We start from the raw sequence: 21,082 nt of genomic DNA, 5'->3' as shown, positions 1-21,082 counted from the left end.
AAAATATATATTTATTGTATTTTTATCAATTTATTAAAGATATTTTATTTGTGTATATTATATACACACAAAAGTTGGATCTCCTGGACATTCATGTGAACATCGACGATGTCATGTCCACATATTAGATATATGTGTGTGTGTTTCTATTTGCAATTTTCCTTTTTAGTTATAAATTAATACATTCTCGATTATGAATTATGTGATTTTTTAGTAAGGCCGATAGCTTGTTATTTTACTAAAAAAAATATAGCAGATGATAACAGTGCAACTCAAATATTCTAAACTGTATAGAAGCAGAAATGACAAGCTTCAATTGCTTTACCCAACAGAAGCAATTATTACATCCAATATATTTTGAATATGATTGAAATCTACTATAAAAAAAAACTATTGAAATAGTTGAATTTGATATTAAATGAATTTGAAATTCTCTCGAATTTTAATGATCTAAATAAATCAAGGATTTTGAATTTATCGACCCAAATCCTAATGTTGATTCATCCAAGACCTTGAATTTAATATGAGAAGATTTTGAATTTATCATTTTCCAAAATTTAACTTGTGCATTAACGATCAGAATAGATTTTAGATATATATAGGTGTTATTACAGTTTCAAGAATTTAAAATTTTCCACCTATTATATGCTTAATGCTTAGATCCAAAAGCAATCTTATATAACATTGTATCTCAGTTTTAGTTTTTTCATTTTTGAAATTAATTTTATAATAAATTATTATCAACATATTCCACAAAAATATATTTTTCAAAATTTCAGCCTAATCGCAAATTATAAAGGAATATATGTGCTATCCTACGCTCAATGCTCATGCTCATGCTAAAACTACTGAAAACGGTAAACATTTCTATGCGAAAACCTGTCCGAATTTTGCACGATCGATATCACAAGGATTCAGGATTCATGATGCTCTCTGATTCTGCACCCAAAAGACGAAGATTTGGTAAATCTCCATATACCTTGTGTATATCAACCAATATATACAGAAGATCAGCAATTGTATCGCGCATCAACTGTGATGGGTAGAAAATGCAATGCTTTGAGGCCTTCCACTTTACCCACATGACAACATCAATTGATACCTCTTGTTCCATGAAACTTTAAAAGGATCTAACCTTAGATAATCTTCCAGGTCCAGTAAATATTGCGAACAGTCCACAGCAACTCTTCCAGGACGTAGTTTGAGTTGGTTGTCGCGGAGTTAACAATGGCTGCCAACATTGAAGATGGAATATATAATTTTTTTACCAACAAAAGTTGGTAGCCAAAAACTAGCGAGTCCTCTATGTTTACTTAATGTGAGTCATCAAAAGATTGAACTGCATCATTCTCCATCTCAGAAGAGGAGTCCTCTGAAATGCTAGCTTTCCGCTCGACACANCGCAAAAGCCGTTTCTGGAGCGATCTTTGATGATGTAGTGCGCAGAGACAGAACAGGTGGCGCTCGGGAAGTAGAAAATTACCGCCCGAGCGCCGGTACATTTCAAGCCTAGCAATTTTACAGAACATTCCGCGCTCGGGCGGTAGAAAATGACCGCTCGAGCGCCGCCTTGAGAAAAGATAAGTATCGAATTTCTAAGCCATTCCAACCATTTCTTCTCCACTTTACCAGCAAGAACTCGAGGGAAACAAGATTTCTTTCTCCCAAAAGCTTCCTTCTTCATTCCTTTAATCATTTTGAGGTTAGAACTTAGTTCTCCATCCCAAGAGCTTCCTAAGGGTGTAAGTTTTCTTCTCCTTTAGTTGTTCTACATGTATAGGGGTAAATTTCACTTTGTATAGAAATAGTAACTGAACTATTTGTTTATTGACAGCATAGGNCGCCCGTTTAGAAAAAAGCTTTCCTTCTGGATCCAGAATATCTAGGAGTTGTTTGGCATAGATGCTTTGGCTAGCTGTGAATACCATGATATCAAACATCTCTGCTACTCTTTTCAGAAAGACACCGAGGTGAGGCCTTTTTTTCACATACACGGTATACTCTTTCATGTTGAAGAAAATGGGAAATGTGAAGTCGGCATCCTCACAATAATCCAACGTGGAATGAACAAGTGTTTCTGTACACGTTAAAGGAACAAATCTTAAATCAATTTTTTTTTAAAAAAAAGACAGAAAAAAGAAACTGATCGATTCCTGGAAGTTACTTGAGCAGAAATTTGGATATCCACCTTTTAGACCACTCAATAAAGAACATAAATACAAATAATTAAAAATTGTGTGATTTCATAAGATTGACTCATTCTCTAGAGTCTAGAGCTTAAAGCGTGAAAAGGCACTTCACTTCATATTGAACTGTCAACGTACCCAGCCAAGGTTGCACAAAATGCATGAAATTTTGAAAAGTGAAAACCTCATGTAAAGTTAAAATGATCGTTGTTCTATGCTTACAAATATTAAGGCAATGCAATTACCATCCAAGTCAAGTACTAAAGTGATCCGGCGGGTTTCCTTTGTATCGGATGAATAAAGCAAAGACACATCTGCCTGGCCTGGTATATTTCTGATATACATCTGTGGATCAAAGCACTCATAATCTGGGTCATGACATGTATTTAGGTCAGCCTCCAGATCGCAAGGTCTTAACTGATGGATAATATCGCATAAATTTGAATTTTCTGCATCTAAGATGGCTTCTCCTGATGTTTTGCTATCATGGTCCTGTCCAACATCAAAAGTATCCTTTAAAAAAGGCAATATCCTATAATCTTCAGCCACGTCAGAAAGTAGACCAGACTCTTTGCATTTGTAATCAAGCCAGGAAATAGTGTCTGTTTTATCGTCAAATATAGAATTGACTTCAACATATGGACCAGGAAAAATACTCTCAGAGATGTATAAATCTGAAGCATAGCATGCTTGAGATTCACATTGGTTTCTGCTGGTAGCATCACCACTTTCTTTGCTATCTAACTGTGGCACAAAAAGATGGTCAATTCCTGCAGAGTAATGAGATGAGTAAGATATGATATCGATAAACTTTATGTTGTGCATGCTCCCCCAATTGTAAAGGTCGATATAAAACTGTAGTATATACCTTCATCATTGCGGAAATCTAGAGACTCTAGGATGGAAGAAAAAATCGTATCCACATTTGACGTGCAAGGGGATGGTTTAGTATCCTGCATGTACTCCATACAACATAATTAAGTGTATGGCTAGTATTAGCAAATTCTTTATGTGAATTTCACCAATAAGGCTCTGAGAGGACTTCTCGGAAGCTTGTATCAAATCTCTACACTAATGAAACAGCAAAATTTATGGTAACAAATGAATTATTATAACAAAGAATGTGCTTACCAAATTATCTGCAGCTGAAGAATCAGGTTCATTGAATTGCTGCTTCTGCAAAAAATGTTCTACATCAAAAAATTCATCATGGTTGGTCCCAGGCCCTGCAATTTCCAGAGCATATACTTTATCATAAAAAGAAGCTGAGTGATAAACCAATACGTAACAAGACTTACAAATATACCGCTTGCCTACTTAATAATTTATCATGTATAGCATGAATTAGCATAGAAATATCAGCTAGAGATAGAATCTTAAAGGAGGTATACAGTCTGCAATTGCAGAGTACAGAAAAGAACTAGAACTGCCAAGGGAAGTAAAACAACATGGTGTTTTGTAAATCAGCCTTTCAATCTCCACATAACCAGTGCCCCATAAATCTTAGCCAGGTGATACCACATACAGAATCCAGCCATTTGTATGAGACACCAGAATGGCTGTGGTCCCATGTTAACTGATTTTAGATAGGTCCATTTTAAAAATCATACATGGTCACCACATAATTATTTCATGGCAAACTACAGATACAAGATTAGTTACCAGTTGGACACAAATTCCAAGCTGGAAAAGAGCTAGCAAAGCTGTGAAACTGGAACTATAAACGACATTCAGCTTTTTAGACCAAAGAAATGACAGCTTTTTGTGGAAATACGAGATCCTAGTACCCGGCCCACATCCCCATAGAAAAAGACGAGGATCGAATAACAAGCAATGGCACGTCTGGGGCAGGTAGTGGATGAAAGTCCTCTCCCATACAGTCTAGTGAGACTTAAAATACAGGATATACTCATGCTTACCACGAAAACTATTCTGAATATAAGTTCCGACTTCTTCCACATTTTGAGAAATTCTAGCAGGAGAAAGAGGATTCTCGGATATCACACATGACTTCCGACAAACATGGAGACCATTTTTTTCAGCAAAACAGCCTGTGGTTGACTTGGTTTTCATTCTCAATGATGGCATTTGATCTGTATTTATGATATGTATAGCAATACTGAATCAAAACCCCCTTTCAGGTAACAAGAATCACAGAAGACTGTGAGGGGAACAAACACTTTCCTATACAATCAGATCAGCAACAAGTGACTGCAAGGAAAACACAAGTTTCCATAAACGGATGTTTCACAATATAACCCAAATAAATAAGGCAGTTGACAGAGAAAATAGAACAATCAGGATTGATTCCCTTGAGGAAGAGCACAAATATAAAAATAGATTTAGGAGGTTCCACATAAAAAAACAGGCTTACGAGATTACAATATAAAAAAAAGGATTATCGGGTTACATATATAAAAAAGGTTTACAAGTTTAGTGACTCATAATCAATACTATACGTACAAGAGCAAACTCTTTAACACAAAGAAACTACCTTTCAAGTCCCAGTGTTGGTAGATTAGTATGTCAGGACACGACAATAACTTCGTGTACCGAAGAATCTGACAACAACATCCCATTCCAACTCAGTTTAGGGGAAAATATGTTAAATTATTAATGGATTTTCAATACTACACATAAGACTACCCTAGTCATTTGGATTAGCTATTTTTGTAACAGATAATGAAGGTGTTACTCATGTGAGTCTATTGGGTAAAATATTGGTTGTGCAGGTCAGCATGCCTACGCATGACCTTATATAGCTTTCGAATCCTTATAGTCAAGACATCACTTGTCACTAAATCTTCCAAATCATCAGCAAATTTCAGAAAACAAGGGTGAAAAACGAGAAAGGATTTTGTTTCAGCTGTGTTAGCATTCAAAATCTGCAGCTCTTCAAGTGCAAAACATGCCAGGTCAACATTTAGATGCATTAAAAAATTATTTTGTTCCAAAAAAAAAATTAATCAGCCCAAGTACGAATGAAATTATCTGATATAGTAGGTAAAACTTAAAAAAAAATCAACATTGCGAGCTTGTGGATAACTCACAATTACAGTAACAATTTACGCTGTATCAAAAACAGAATATTACCTACTTCCGACCGTCATTAGCTGAAGGGAAATGAAGAAATATCTAGGTTGATTACTTTCAAATCAAACAGAGACCCATGAAATATTCAGTTAGATCTGAAGGACATCACAGTGTTAAATAAAGGCGATAAGCAAAAAAGTCTACAATGTACATGTTTTCACCCACTTTGGACCGTATCTTTGACTCGAATAACTAGTACAATCTTCACGTAAAATAAGAGAACACCCCTAACCTATCTAGCCGGAAACCCAAAAGTTTCCGCCAGAAAGCATAAGAATCTAAAGCACAGCAGTAAAAAATTTCGAGTTCCTTCCAAGAGAACCCAAATTATTCAAGAAAACCCCCAAGGAAAAGAAGTCAATCCAACTCAAGCAAGGACTTTATTCACGAAGAATAAATTTGAAATTAATAACAAAACGAGAAATTAAATGTCTTTCAATCCGGTGACAAAACCATAATCGAAAAATCAGAATTCGCAAAGCACAATAACACGAAGCAAACCCGTAAAACCGTCAAAGATCTTTCCCATATAACCCAAACTATTCAAGAAACCCCGAGAAAATGGAAGTCAACCCATCCAAACACTTCCCCCATAACAAACAGTTAAGTCGATAAAACATAGAAATCCACAATTCACACTTACTCCACAATTCAAACCCCGAGCAACTAAAACATCAGCATACAGGAATTCAACACTCGCGACCCAGAACTCAATGATCACAGCAACGCACACAAAAATCGTTTTCACTTCATGAGTGTATATGCAAGTAAATTGTCTGGTGTGCAGCGAAACACATACTTCTTTAGCACGATCAAAGTTTGATATTGCCTGCCAGTTTACCTGTGGAACACCAAGTCTCCTCCCCCCTTCTCTCTCTCTCTCTCTCTCAACGCGCTTTCCCCCTGTAGAAATTGGTTTGCATGCGCGTATTTATACCCAGAGGCTGCGTGCTGGATAAGTATACTTACTTTCGTGATAATCTGCAACTACAGCGATAAAGGAGAAAATTATATTTTAATCCTCATATTGTTTTATTAAAATATTTTTGTCCTTAAATATTTGAATTTTATTATATTTTAGAGTGAAAATTAACAAAATAATTTGGAAAATAAAATTTTGGCAAAAATAAAGAAGCTAAATAATATAACATCTACAATATAGATACATATTAACTATATATATGAACACAAATTTATATTAAATTTGTACATAAATTATAAGCACAAATAAAACTTAGAAAAACATATCAAAATTAACTAAAATTTGTAGTTAAAAATGTCACGGCCCAACCCACTTGTGATATTGTCTGCTTTGGTTCGAGACCTCACGGCTTTAAAATGCGTCACAAGGGATTGCTACACGCTCATTTAAATGTTTCTCAAAATATATATTTATTGTATTTTTATCAATTTATTAAAGATATTTTATTTGTGTATATTATATACACACAAAAGTTGGATCTCCTGGACATTCATGTGAACATCGACGATGTCATGTCCACATATTAGATATATGTGTGTGTGTTTCTATTTGCAATTTTCCTTTTTAGTTATAAATTAATACATTCTCGATTATGAATTATGTGATTTTTTAGTAAGGCCGATAGCTTGTTATTTTACTAAAAAAAATATAGCAGATGATAACAATGCAACTCAAATATTCTAAATTGTATAGAAGCAGAAATGACAAGCTTCAATTGCTTTACCCAACAGAAGCAATTATTACATCCAATATATTTTGAATATGATTGAAATCTACTATAAAAAAAAACTATTGAAATAGTTGAATTTGATATTAAATGAATTTGAAATTCTCTCGAATTTTAATGATCTAAATAAATCAAGGATTTTGAATTTATCGACCCAAATCCTAATGTTGATTCATCCAAGACCTTGAATTTAATATGAGAAGATTTTGAATTTATCATTTTCCAAAATTTAACTTGTGCATTAACGATCAGAATAGATTTTAGATATATATAGGTGTTATTACAGTTTCAAGAATTTAAAATTTTCCACCTATTATATGCTTAATGCTTAGATCCAAAAGCAATCTTATATAACATTGTATCTCAGTTTTAGTTTTTTCATTTTTGAAATTAATTTTATAATAAATTATTATCAACATATTCCACAAAAATATATTTTTCAAAATTTCAGCCTAATCGCAAATTATAAAGGAATATATGTGCTATCCTACGCTCAATGCTCATGCTCATGCTAAAACTACTGAAAACGGTAAACATTTCTATGCGAAAACCTGTCCGAATTTTGCACGATCGATATCACAAGGATTCAGGATTCATGATGCTCTCTGATTCTGCACCCAAAAGACGAAGATTTGGTAAATCTCCATATACCTTGTGTATATCAACCAATATATACAGAAGATCAGCAATTGTATCGCGCATCAACTGTGATGGGTAGAAAATGCAATGCTTTGAGGCCTTCCACTTTACCCACATGACAACATCAATTGATACCTCTTGTTCCATGAAACTTTAAAAGGATCTAACCTTAGATAATCTTCCAGGTCCAGTAAATATTGCGAACAGTCCACAGCAACTCTTCCAGGACGTAGTTTGAGTTGGTTGTCGCGGAGTTAACAATGGCTGCCAACATTGAAGATGGAATATATAATTTTTTTACCAAAAAAAGTTGGTAGCCAAAAACTAGCGAGTCCTCTATGTTTACTTAATGTGAGTCATCAAAAGATTGAACTGCATCATTCTCCATCTCAGAAGAGGAGTCCTCTGAAATGCTAGCTTTCCGCTCGACACAGCTCTCTCCTTTCTCTCCGTTTTTCTTGCGTGCTGAATCAACTAAAAGAGAAGCCACAGAGCTGTCATTTCGAGAACTCATATTTACTTGTCCATTCTGCTTCAGAATCAAATTCTCCTCCAAGTCAACAGCGGGATGAAATTCAGATATAGTAGTGTCTTCTTCTTTACATGAATCGATTCGCTGGAACATAGCTTGTGATGGATTTAATTTTTTCAAAACCACGAGACTCATCATATGAACTAATGCTACTGCTAGATCTCTCAGGCTTAGATTCATCATAAGCCCTGGATCAACAAGCTCATTGGTTCCATTACTGCAGCCGGATTCCTTTTCGGCTAGCTAGAACAATATTTCCCTCCTCCAACACAGAGTTCTCTTCAACACCCTTCATTTTTCAACCTCTCCACAGAATGGAGACTTGAAATGCTATCTACTGGACCAATTTCTTCTTCCTCCCTTGCCCTCAAAAGATTATAACTCTCGATATATTCTTGGTGGTTTACATAAAAAAATCCTACCATATTTTATTGATTGAATACAGTGAAACACAAGATTAAAACAGCTTCACACATTAGATATTGCTGAACGAATTCATAAAACTCCAAGGAAATCCGATGCTAGCTAGTACATTGAAATCTGCATCATATGACCAAGAAATCACCACACAAGAGCTTTATAAACTTATGAGTTCACAAAAGAACACAGACAAGAATGTATTCATTGATGCATGGATCAGCATGAAATGGATCGAGTGAAGCAAAGAACCAAATTTTTTCGCCTGACTAGAATGATAAAAAGTTTCCAGTACTACTTCATCAATAACAAATTATATAACAATCAAATTCTGAAAAATGAAAAAATAACAAATATTAAAATTTTAATAATTGAAACTAAATAGTACGTAATATAAAATTTTAGATTTTTTTTTTTTTAAAAAAAAGACAGTATAGAGCTGCTAATGGTTTATATTTTTATCACGCCATTTTTTGTAATGAGAATCATTTTTTATTACTAATAATCATAGTGATATATGACCTATAGAAATCCAAGAGGTGAAAAAATAAATATTTATGTAGATATGCAGAGAAAATAATATTTGTGTATTATTTATTCATATAGACAACATCAATTTAATTAAGTGTTACACCAATCAAACGCCGTTTGCTCAAGAAGCTAGATTATAAATTTAACACTATATTCCACAAGACAAAAAATAATTAAAAAAATAAATATAACTTAAAGTTCGGGTTAATACCCATTTTTGGTCCTTCTTGTTTGTCATTTTTCTCAAAATCGTCTCTCTTACTTTTGGGCCGCTAAATTAATCTTAATGTCTGGTAATATTTACCCATTTCGGCCTCTTCCGTAATCTCTCTGTTAACAATTAATAGAGATCCAATCCAACTCCTCTTAAGTCGTCTAATACACTATCTCATTCACATTTTCCCCAACAAAAACAACATATGTTTTACTCTATATATTAGAATATAAGTTTAAACAACATAAAAAACAATTCACATAAATTTGATAGTTAAAAAGAATAAATTATCGTTGCAGAAATTCACTGTGCAACGGCAAAATAATTCACAAATAAAGATAAATTAAAAGATAAAATTCAAATTATATCATTAAAAAATAAATCATAATTGCAGAAACTACTACAAGTTGGCGATGAGGCAACTCAATTGGATTCTAGAATAGCTAAAAAGTAGGTTATATATAGCCTTCGATTTCAGCTTCACATTGTCTGCATTTGTTGTAGTTCGATCGTTCTTCTAACCTTGCAATTCAGATTAAATTAAAATCCATACTTTAATTTAATGAAAAAAAAAAAACATAATCTGGACCACGACTGAAAATCATGAAGAACGTTAGAAGATCCGGTGAAAACTCTTCTATGCTCAAATAAATGATCACATCAAAGTATGTACTTGGAAAACTATAAAGCTTATCGAGCATAAAATAAGAATATGCCTTGCAATAGAGAAAATAACTCGATCTTTTTATGTGAATTCTCAAGATCAATATGGGCCTATTATTGGGCTTAAACCCATTTAATGATTACACGGATCCATTTCCTTATTATATGAATTAATTATAGTTTCAACAATTAATTTAAATGTAGTTAGATTAATTATTATAAAATATGTTATTATCCATAATTAATTATTATATTTTATACGAAATTTATAATAAAAAATCGAATAAACCCCAAAGTTTAAGGATTAAAAAAAAAGATTTTTATATATGTGTATGTATAATGCAATACTTATTAATCACGTGTTTAAAATATTCAATTCCGCGTTTATTATTGAGAAGGGGACCAGTATTGATAAAAATAATGCACACGTTGCACGTGCGGTAGGCGAATGCGTCTTCACTTTACCCACGTGAGCCAACTTTCTATATAATTATATCCCTTCATTTATTAATTCAAATCAAATCAAATTTAATCTAATAATTTTATTATCAGGCTATACTTAAAAACCAAAACACGCACTTAATAATATTTTTTTTAGCATGAACTAAATTAAATAATTTTTATCATGTTTATTATTCAGATAAAAATTTATATTAAAAATATTATATGTTTGGAAAAATCGACTTCGAGTCGGAATCCATCTCAACCTTTGGGATAGCTCCGTCCTTGATTCCATTTATGTGTATTGAACGGGAACTGGCCCCATACTCCAATTTCTTCAGATATTTGGTCGGCATGTTGATAGGATTTGGGAAACTAAGGTAGTTAATAATTTAAAATCCACCGTGAAATTAAAGTATTTACTCAAACAAACCAGTGGATTTGAAGTACTTAACTTTCAAATTCATAAAACCAAATGCAACCTCAAGGAATGGAATTGGTTGAATGTACGTAATGTAAATTATATTAACAAAAACTCATGTGAAAATATGTTAGGAGTCAATTTTGTGAGACAAATCTTCAAATCGATGTGACTCATGAGAAATATTATTTTTTATGTTAAAAATATTATTTTTCTCTGTGAATATGAATAATGACGACTCATCTTACAAAGATAAATATGTAAGATCGTTTACATATTCAATCATATTTTAAAAATATCCGAGTACAAATATCTGAGCACTAGATGAGTAAATATCATGACAACATAGCTAGACGGATTGTTTTTCTTTTGAGATACAATTGTCCATTTGAAGAATTATTGAGATGAATTTTTCCGAGTGGGGTTTGCTCTATTCGACTCCCACATGCCCTGTTTGGAGCTCCACTTTAAATGTTTCAGACTTCCAATCCAAATATTACTTTATATTTAAAATCAATAATTCAAAATGCAACATTCATGTCATTATACGTCTCATTCTTATCTATATTTCAACCCATTATTACGTACACGATTCTCATTTTTCATGAATATATATATTTATTGTTTTGATCTGTTCCATACCTATCATACACACTTACGTGAACATCGATAAAGTAAAATTGGTGAAATTGTAACGAACATGAGCTATCTCGATCATGTCCAGACGGTCTTGAGTTCGAATTCAGTGAAGGTAAAAATTCCTGAGCTGGAGAAGTCCTATGAGTAATGGCCTATGGGAAAGCCTGTGAGGACAAAAACCCCTTAAGGGAATCCAAGATCGAGATAGCCCATGTTCGTTACAGAAATACACACCATTGATATTATATATATACATTTAATGTTTCTCAAAATAAATTTATAAATGTATATCAAAAGGACATCTATGTTTCTCAAAATAAATTTATAAATGTTTCTCAAAATAAATTTATAAATGTATTAAAAGAGAATAGACAGATTTGACATCTTGCGGTATACCGACATAAATCTTTGTCGATATAGAGTTGTATGAGTTCGATCGAAAATCCGACCCAAGCCAATCTAATATAATAAATAATAATCGACTTAAAAGTAGGCAAAAAGTAAGACTAAACTCGGTTTATTTTTTTAATTAAAACATGGCATTGCGGGGGCGAATGGGAACAAGGGAAGTAGTCTAGAATGGAAATTGTGAAAACTCGAATAATTTCACGTCATGTTATATTTCGGAGTGGACAAAGTTTTGGTAGTCACCGCGCACATCTATAAGAACCAGCAACCAAGCTGGTTTCATTGCAGAATTAAGGTTAAACGCCGAAATGGGTTTCAGTGTTCAAGAAATGGTTAAAGAGCCCATTTCGGAGATCCCCACGCGTTTCCTCGTCGACCAAGAACCTTGTAACGTTCCAGATTCGTCGGACAGCGGGGGTTCTTCCTCGGTAATCCCTGTAGTCGATTTGAGCAGCCTGCTTTGTGCAGAGACCAAGAATTTCGAACTCGAGAGGTTCCACTCGACCTGCAAAGAATGGGGAATCTTCCAGGTAACTGTATTTTCCACATGATGATAGAGGTTTATTAGTAATAATATCGTAGAAAATTATTGGAAAAGCAAAGTGAATTGCATGCAGTTGGTGAACCATGGTGTGGACTGTTCAATGGTGGAGAAGCTAAAGCACGAGATTCAAGAGTTTTATAAACTTCCGGTGGAGGAAAGGTTGAGCTATAAGGTAAGAGACGGGGATTTTGAGGGGTATGGGAACACTATCATTTTATCTGAGGGACACAAGGTTGATTGGGCAGACAGATTATACATCACCACCAACCCCATTAATAGAAGGAAATCTCATCTCTTTCCTCAGCTTCCTTCACCCCTCAGGTATGTTTCATATGTACTAGCATCCCTATAATCTTTATGAGAATTTTACCTTTGATTTATTCAACCATGAGTAATCAATAATAGTGTCTCAAAATCAATATCGAATCAATGAAAAGGTATTGTCTAGAAGGTAACATGTAACAGGAACTTGTACAGAGGGCCGTCAAACCTCCCCGGAGGTCCAAAAAGGGCGGATTCAGGTCGCCGGAGTTATTATATATAGTAATTGTATCATCGACAAATTATAGTGTATCGTGAGGCGTTGAGTATGAATAAGTAGCAAAGATGAGCTTGTTGATTCAGCAACAAGTGTTTCGTTTGCATAGAATCATATTTTCCCTCTTACCAGAATACATGCGATCCATGATATATCATTATACAAAATTTGTAGGGAGACCATAGAGAGTTACATATCAGAGTTACAAAAACTTTCCATGGCCATATTTGGATTGATAGCAGAAGCCCTGAAAATTGAGTACACAGAAGTGGAGAACATGTTTGAAAATGGAATGCAAGCAATGAGAATGACTTACTATCCACCATGTCCGGAGCCTAACAAGGTCATCGGGCTGACGCCACACTCGGACGCCAGCGGAGTCACTATTCTCCTTCAAGTCAATGGTGTGGAGGGATTCCAAGTTAAAAAGGATGGAGTTTGGTTGCCTGTCCGGTTCCTTCCAAATGCCTTTGTTGTTAATTTAGGAGACGTATCCGAGGTTTGTCCTTTTTCCCCCCTTATTTTTACCAGATCTAAATTTATAATGAACGGGAAGTAACTGCGCCTCCAGCGATTCTTGAGACTGTTATTGCATTTCATATGTTTGACTGGAAAAAACCCTTAATTTGGATTGTATATTTTATATTCAATACTGATGGATTCAGTCATTCCTGTGGGATTTGACCTAATTATATGGCTCAATTGGTGTCAGTTCTTTTTAAGCCAAGTACTTATGGCATGGACAGAAGTCTTGGGTTTGAGACTGGGAAGGTACATTCTCCACAACAAAGTGTGGATAGTTTTGTGAGTAAATGTTAATGGACTATCACGAGAGCTGTGATTACATGATCCAAAAGAGGTAGACCCATGGACTTACAAGAGTTTGAAACATGTCAATATCTTATTTAATATGGTTGAGTCCATATGTAAAAAAGGATTTGTAGGCAACCATATGAAACATACCAAAACTTCAACCACTAAAATTCTCCTCCTTCCATATCTCATATGGTTGCAAAAAAAGGATTCTTGTGTTTGTTGTAGGTGTTCTCGTAATACTCACGTAACAACGATTATATTTAATTGGTGATCAAGATATTGTATGATGATATAAATAGCTATCATAGATCTTGGATTGACGCTAGATCTACATCAGATATCTCTGTCAAATACAACATTTGAACAAATTTAAGTGATAAACACAACTGAAATAAGTTGATTTTAAAAAAGATTTTGTCTAAAATCCAAATCCATCATTTATAAGTAATGATATAGGAATTGAATTATCTTAACATATATATGATGCTACATACATAATGACATTTATGCGTGAACTGCAGATATTAAGCAATGGTTTATACAAGAGCATCGAGCATAGAGCAATAGTGAACTCGGAAAAAGAGAGGATCTCGTTTGCCATGTTCTTCAACCCAAAATTCGAAGCAGAAGTAGGGCCGTCGCCTTCCGTAGTACGAGTTGATCAACCCCCGTTGTATAGGCGCATGATCATGGAGCAATACGTTAAAGATTTCTTCTCACAGAGGCTCAATGGAAAAACATTCCTCCAATACATGAAAGCACGGAGGAATTAACTCTACTCATTTGTATTTTAGCATGAGACATGTCTGTTTACTTCGGTTGTCAAGGTTTGGTAAAAAAAAAACTAACACAAACCTCATCTTTTTTTACTTTTCTTCTCTTTTTTTGTGCTCCGAAACCAAAAAAGAAATTTATTTAGTAACTTGAAATATTTGACAACACATTGAATTAAATCGAGTATATACACACACATTTCCTCCATTGGTTTGTCATGCGCGAAGCAGGCAGATAATTAAATCGAGTATATACATATATATAAAGGAATTAAACTTTTATTTTCTTTAAAAAAAAATTGGATAAATAATGTTCAAAATCCACCAATGAGTTTCTATGAGCTGATCATAAAAATTTGAAAAGCTTCTTCAATTACTAGAAAGCAACATCGATTCCACCAATGGATCAAATAAACTCGAGCAAATGTTATTACCAGTATCAGTTCCTTTTTTTTTTTTTTTTTTATTATGACTGCGGAAGTACGTAAATCGCCCATAAAACAGGAATAAAATTTGAAATATTACACGAGATGCACCTATTACTGTCAAATACTACGCTATTTTAAGGTATAAACAAGTAAGTTAAAGCTAGAGTCAGAAGGCATACACCCGCACGCACATCCTAAGAGAGAATCTCCCCCTCTTCCCCGCTCAAAATTTCATCATCTTCTTCTCCCCGATAATCGTCCTTTATGTACAAGCCAAGACGCTCCAGAAAGTTTCCAGAGTGACGACTGATTCCCAATGATCCCTCGGACCCCTCTCCATCAAGAAAATCAGATGGGGAATCACGGCTTAACATCTCTAGGTAATTCAAAACCTCTTGATTTTCATTTATTTCAACCGTTTTTTCCATCTGCAAAAACGACTCCCAATATATCAATGAATCAAAGTTACAACCATTCCTATTGACATAAGTGGATTGGGTAAATAGGCTGTAGGGGAATAAAATAAATAAAACCTTTTGCATTGCCATCCTAGCAGCTTCTCTTTCTTTCTCCCGTCTCATTCTTGATGCTTCTTCAACGGCTTTGATTTCTGCTTCAATTCTGGTCTTCTCTGCAAATCACATAACTTCTCGTAAATTTGAAATATATTATTAATTATTAAACAATAAAAGGACCACATATTAGACGTAGGTTTGTACAAAAGATACAGATGAAGCAATCATTTAACTTAATCTCATTAGTAACTTCTGCTCCAAATTAAAAAGTTTCATAAATCATTATTAAACATCAAGAGGAAAATCCATCGCAAGTTAAACAATGTCAAGGTAACATTTACTTGGATGTGCACATATGCAAAATCATAGTTTGATAAAGAAGTTCTGACCACCTTCACGTTGTTGCCTTTCCATTCTCTCTTTTTCTTGTTGCATCCTTACAGGGTCTGACTTCTCACCCTAGAAAATGTCATAAGCAACATATAAGTGATTAATTCAAACTGCTCAATCAACCAATACGTCGCAAATTAACATCAATAATCAAAACATCTAAGACTAGAAATAAGCAGTTACATGATCTGGTAGAGACTGATGAGTAGCCCGGAAGATAGTATCGGCAAAGCGAGTTTTTAGCATTGCAGCACGCAAAGCCTTCTTTGGAGACATTTGGAAATTTAATGACGTCCATCCTAGAAACAATTCAAATTCAGAGTTACAATAGGAAGTTAAGAACCGTAACCATGAAACTCATAAATACATGTCTGGAACAAACTAAGTAAAAAGGAGTCACAAATAAATTATCCATAGCATGTGCATGCACTCAGATGTCACATGTTTTAGGTAACATACTTTAACAGTGAAACACTGTAAAGTATTTGTCTCATTCCACAGAAATGCTCAAGAAATAAATATTTTTAAGGTTTCTCCCCCACGATCAAACTCAACTAAAGAAAATTTTTGCACAGGTTATCATTTCCTCGTCAAATTAACACAAGATGTGATAGACAAGTTGAGTCCTGCCATATCATTCACAAGTTGGAGTCCTGCCACATTATTGGAATATAGACCACATATTCATAAGACAAACTACCTTCACCACAAACATCAGCTGAAGCAGGGGTTGAGACGTGGCCGTGGGGGCTGCTTCCTGCAAATTTATACAAGATCTTGAATCACAGCATATCATGGCAAAAATACCAGTGCCATTCATGTGGAGATATAATATACTAAAGGAAAAAATGCTCTCACCACCAAAACCTGGGTTTAGTTTGCTTGAGTGAGATTCCATGGGATATTTCACCTCGCCATCCTGATATATTAAGCAAAGTTGCATCAACCACTTTTCATGGGATGCACGCTAAATACCAGAGTCGATGATACTTACAGGTTGATCATAACTATCAAGTTCCGAAAATCTATGCAACGTTATCTCTACAAGACAAAATACAATGAGTTGTTTGACTACCAAATTTTAGGTGTACATGAAATAGTAAAAATAACAATAGAACTGACCATTAGAAATTGACAGAGCTGAAGCTACTTTCAGCCGCCTGCAATGGCATGGCAAGGTAGCACATGCAGAACATTTGGCTGCAATAGAATTGATCGATTGTTTGTGATTCACACAAGCAAAAGAAATTTTACAACAGTTTCTGTGCCTTTAAGAGATGGCTAATTAGCTCTAAAGAAGAGCTAAAAAGAAGACTCTTTTCTACGCTACTCAGTACCTTTCACGGTAGCTTTATTCAGTATTAGGCGCCCACTTTTTTCTATTTTGGCAGGTTTGACCTGCTTCAATAAACACAGAACCACAGAATATCACTCAAATAGTACAGATAAAACTCAAGTGAGATAGAAGCATAATGACCTATAACAAAAAAAGTGGTGTAAACAAGCAAATGTTTAAGGTTGTGTCAATTACCACAGCATGCAAAATGGACACCAAAAGAAAGTTACTTTCACACAGCAACAGTAATAATTACCTTCCTCCATAAAATTTATCTTACCTTATCAACTCTTGTATCCTGAAAACAATTTACTGCTTTTTTCAACTTCCATAAAGTTTCATCCTCAGCTGCATCAAAAAAGGAAGCAATCCTTTCTTTGTTTATTGTCAAACCAAACTTTTGGAACACAGCTCTCAAATTTCCGGTCATCTCTCTGCTTGATAACTCCAGAAACTCTAATCTAAGCTTTTGCTTTTCCTCCAATGACATAGGCCTTTTGGCGACAACATTAACAAGTGAAGAAACTTTGTTGAGGCCGATTTTGTGTGCGTCTAGCCCATTATCTTTTGCGGTCCAGTCAGAATCTTGGACATTTCTTTCATCAACAAAAAAGTTTTCAACGTTTCTGCTCTCACTCTTTAATTTGGCCTCTATTAGTTTCCACCTCTTGTTAAAAATTCCAACTAATTCTTTCGCGAATGAATGGAAACAGTTTCCAGGAGGATTATACAACATTGCATTGGAAAAGGTCAACCTAACATCAGCAGCAAAGTCTTGTGCTCCATAGTATGATTCACCCTCTAGTTTGCGCTTTATCGTTCCTAAATCCATAGGCTTGGTGATTATTGATAAATAATCAGGTATATTCAATTCCACTGGATCAACAGGTTTGCTAAAATGACATCCCAATCGATGAATCAACAATGTTTTCAAAATGTTAGTACACTGCTGCTTCACATTATGGTCCATCTTCTGCCTTTTCACCCTTTGACCATCAAGACGAGTGTCAGCCCTTCGCTTATTACAGTCTACCAGCGTACATGATCTAACTGAAATATCCAAGTCCGATAGCTTATCTTTGACCACAGTAACTCGGTGGCCACTTTTGTGACCATTGGTTACCACAAACTTAATGATGTTTTGGCATGGTTTCACATTTGATTCATCCCTTATTCCTTTGGAAGTTATTTTAAACTTCAATCTGCTTTTCACCGAGTTATCCAGAGCTGTCATCTTGTAAAACTAAAATAGTTGATACAGGGAGTGGATCAGATTGTAATGGTCATTCACAGCCACCATGCCAACTTTCCCCAGCAAAGCACTTCACATACAGGGAAAAAGATACATTGATACTGATTTGATAACAGCAATGCAACGTACATGTATGCAATAAATGGCAAATTGACAACACTAGCAAGTAGCCATAACATAGAAATGCTGAAACCTAGAGCTACAAGTTACAGACTAGAGTAAATAATTTCAGCCTCCAAAAACCATTTAGAATAACTTGCTTGTAGCACAGAGACATCGCTGAGAAATAAAATAGTTTCTGCCAACAGGAATAGTTTAGTCAAATTTCTTTATTATAAAATTTACAGCAACACGTGACAAAGGTCAGAGTAAAATCGGATGAAGGGTACACCAGAGCAGGTAAAAGTACAACGGAACATACTAACAACTGTAAAATTATCGACAAGTACAAGAAAAGAAGAGACTGCAACTAATCAATAGAATAAAATCTAGGAAAGTTATCCCACAATTACGCTTGCAAGATGTAAGAATCAGAACATCGTGTATAATAATAATCACAAACGAATAAACGGTTTTAGGAACAAATCGAGTTTAATAAAGTCACCGATATAAAAAAACAAACTCACCCCCCATTCGGAAACATAAAATTTTAAATCCAGTAAACACGTAAAAATACTTCACATCCACATATTGAATATAAACGCTGCCACAATAGACAAAAACCAGAATTTTCATGAACCCAAATTAAATGAGAAAAATAAAGAACAAGAAGCAAACCAGGGTTCCTTGAAGTTGAGCATACTTACCCAATACGAAATCGCGACTTTGAGAACGTAAGCTTCCAATGTTGAAAGATCAAACGCATATAAAAAAGAATAAAACTGGCTTTCGAAAGACAAAAAGATCGAGTGTTAGAAGGATTGGGAGTAGCGCGAACGAAGAGGCGAGGGGTTTTAGGGTTTCACTCCCTCCCTCGTCCCCCAATCTATTTGCTTCGAACTCGACGCATCTTTGTTTTTTAATAGGCCGATTTTAGTTTCATGAAATGACAAATTTGTCCCGAGGATAGGATGGGAATTGTTGCCCTTAAGCGCGTAAGACGGGGATTGGGCGGACGGCAGTAGAGTAAATGAAAACCAAGAATTTGTTCGGTTAATTGAATAAATATTTTGGGAAAATGATATTTTTTGGGTGTACATTTGGTTATTTGTGATTTTGGTTATACATGTTATCAAATTTCAATGTTAGTTTCGTATCTTCACTATTTTGGTTATTTTTTTTATCAGAAGTGCTGATGTGATACTAATTTTTCAAAATAAAATTTTCCCTGATATTGTTATCTAGACAACGATCTTTAAAAATTTTTAAAGCAAATTCACCAATTTTTTTCTTTTTTTTTGTGTGTAAAAATAGTTATATTAAAAAACGTATACATTAGGGTATTTTAAAAAAAATTTTAAAATCTTGATAGAATATGAATATAACGTTCCAGATTCGATAATTGTCAACACTGTATCAACACGAGTCTTTCTAACGTGTTTATGTTCTCAAGCACACGTACTTTAACATATTTTTCAAGGGATCACTCATCCTAAAATGATCTTAAATCAAGCAGGCTTAAAAGTGATGTCTCAGATATTTATCAAGCGCCTCCAAGACCCAGACAAAGCAAAACAGCACGATGAGCCGAGCTCTATGAGAGGTATGACAATACCTGAAGGGAAGTGCTCACTGGTTTCCTGAGTTGATTATGGCAATCTTGGTGGAAGACTGAAGTATGAGGTAGAGCAGATAAGGGGGAAGGCGCATTTGTTATAGTATTTGGGGACCAATTTGAATTAAAAGAAAGTTCCCTTTCGAAACTCTTCGTCGCTCTCTCATTTTTGACTTTACAATCATATGAAGTTCACTCTTTCTGACCCGTCTCACACGAGAAGACCAACAACAAATTCTACATCAGCCTGAGATTGTCATGAATGAAACTTGCATTGCTCCTCCCATCTTTTCCGGAAAATGCTATGTTCAACTATGTCCACCCACCTCGACAATCCCGGATAGGAAGTACAAATGGTCGTACTCGGGACCGAGCTAACAAAGTTAACAAAATAATTGGAAGATGATACCATTAGCTTATTTATCGTATTTTTTCGGAAAAGCACGAGAGTTAACGATTGTAATACGGTACCTTGATCAAGAAATCATGATAGTCAATAGTGCGTCCATTCCCCTGCAACATGTAGATAAGGGTAAAATCAGGGTATTCCGAAACGCGGAATTCATGATGTCGAATATACTACAAAATGTCTTAGGACTATGAGGTCATCATAATTTATTCGCTTATAAATACCAGGTGTTCTCGTTCAAAAGCAATTTGATTCTGATCATATGTATTACATTTGTATCTATATTATTTAGAGTTTTCTCTATTTCGTAAGATGGAGAAAACTCTGAATATGCTAAGAGTCGTTCCATGTTCATGCAACTTCTTGACAACAATAATAACTTTATGCTCTCATTGACCCAGGGTCACAATGATTTTTAGATTTAAAAAAAAATTGATAGTTTATGATTATCTTATTAAAAAATTTCTCTAGTAC

The 21,082-nt window shown here is 34.6% G+C and overlaps 3 protein-coding genes across 7 annotated transcripts; 1 reads left to right on the top strand and 2 right to left on the bottom strand.

The window, feature by feature from the left end:
* Window positions 1-904: 904 nt before the first annotated feature.
* LOC140979181 (uncharacterized) lies at window positions 905-6,260 on the bottom strand. The gene is made up of 8 exons (XM_073444515.1): window positions 6,121-6,260; window positions 4,106-4,397; window positions 3,318-3,412; window positions 3,055-3,139; window positions 2,432-2,956; window positions 1,833-2,077; window positions 1,136-1,231; window positions 905-1,033 (listed from the first exon to the last, which is right to left on the bottom strand). The coding sequence occupies exons 2-8, from the start codon at window positions 4,272-4,274 to the stop codon at window positions 905-907; spliced, it is 1,344 nt and encodes a 447-aa protein (XP_073300616.1). The 5' UTR covers window positions 4,275-4,397; window positions 6,121-6,260.
* A 5,739-nt stretch (window positions 6,261-11,999) lies between these two features.
* LOC140978688 (protopine O-dealkylase-like) lies at window positions 12,000-14,722 on the top strand. The gene is made up of 4 exons (XM_073443887.1): window positions 12,000-12,423; window positions 12,511-12,758; window positions 13,150-13,474; window positions 14,313-14,722. The coding sequence occupies exons 1-4, from the start codon at window positions 12,202-12,204 to the stop codon at window positions 14,562-14,564; spliced, it is 1,047 nt and encodes a 348-aa protein (XP_073299988.1). The 5' UTR covers window positions 12,000-12,201; the 3' UTR covers window positions 14,565-14,722.
* A 219-nt stretch (window positions 14,723-14,941) lies between these two features.
* On the bottom strand, window positions 14,942-19,509 carry LOC140978201 (transcription factor GTE12-like). 5 transcript variants are annotated; one of them, XM_073443055.1, is made up of 11 exons: window positions 19,292-19,509; window positions 17,514-18,555; window positions 17,235-17,298; window positions 17,020-17,097; window positions 16,892-16,938; window positions 16,756-16,816; window positions 16,598-16,654; window positions 16,081-16,196; window positions 15,900-15,966; window positions 15,526-15,623; window positions 14,942-15,420 (listed from the first exon to the last, which is right to left on the bottom strand). In XM_073443055.1, the coding sequence occupies exons 2-11, from the start codon at window positions 18,465-18,467 to the stop codon at window positions 15,187-15,189; spliced, it is 1,776 nt and encodes a 591-aa protein (XP_073299156.1). In that variant the 5' UTR covers window positions 18,468-18,555; window positions 19,292-19,509; the 3' UTR covers window positions 14,942-15,186. The 5 variants fall into 5 exon arrangements, with proteins under 5 accessions (XP_073299156.1, XP_073299160.1, XP_073299157.1 ...); XM_073443059.1 differs by having other exon boundaries at window positions 17,235-17,295; XM_073443056.1 differs by having other exon boundaries at window positions 19,288-19,496.
* Between the last annotated feature and the right edge of the window lie 1,573 nt (window positions 19,510-21,082).

This window comes from Primulina huaijiensis, chromosome 6 (assembly GCF_012295235.1).
Source record: "Primulina huaijiensis isolate GDHJ02 chromosome 6, ASM1229523v2, whole genome shotgun sequence".
Taxonomy (NCBI): Eukaryota; Viridiplantae; Streptophyta; class Magnoliopsida; order Lamiales; family Gesneriaceae; genus Primulina; species Primulina huaijiensis.
The sequence above is the reverse complement of the archived record's forward strand: the minus strand, read 5'-3'. Positions and strand labels throughout refer to the sequence as shown.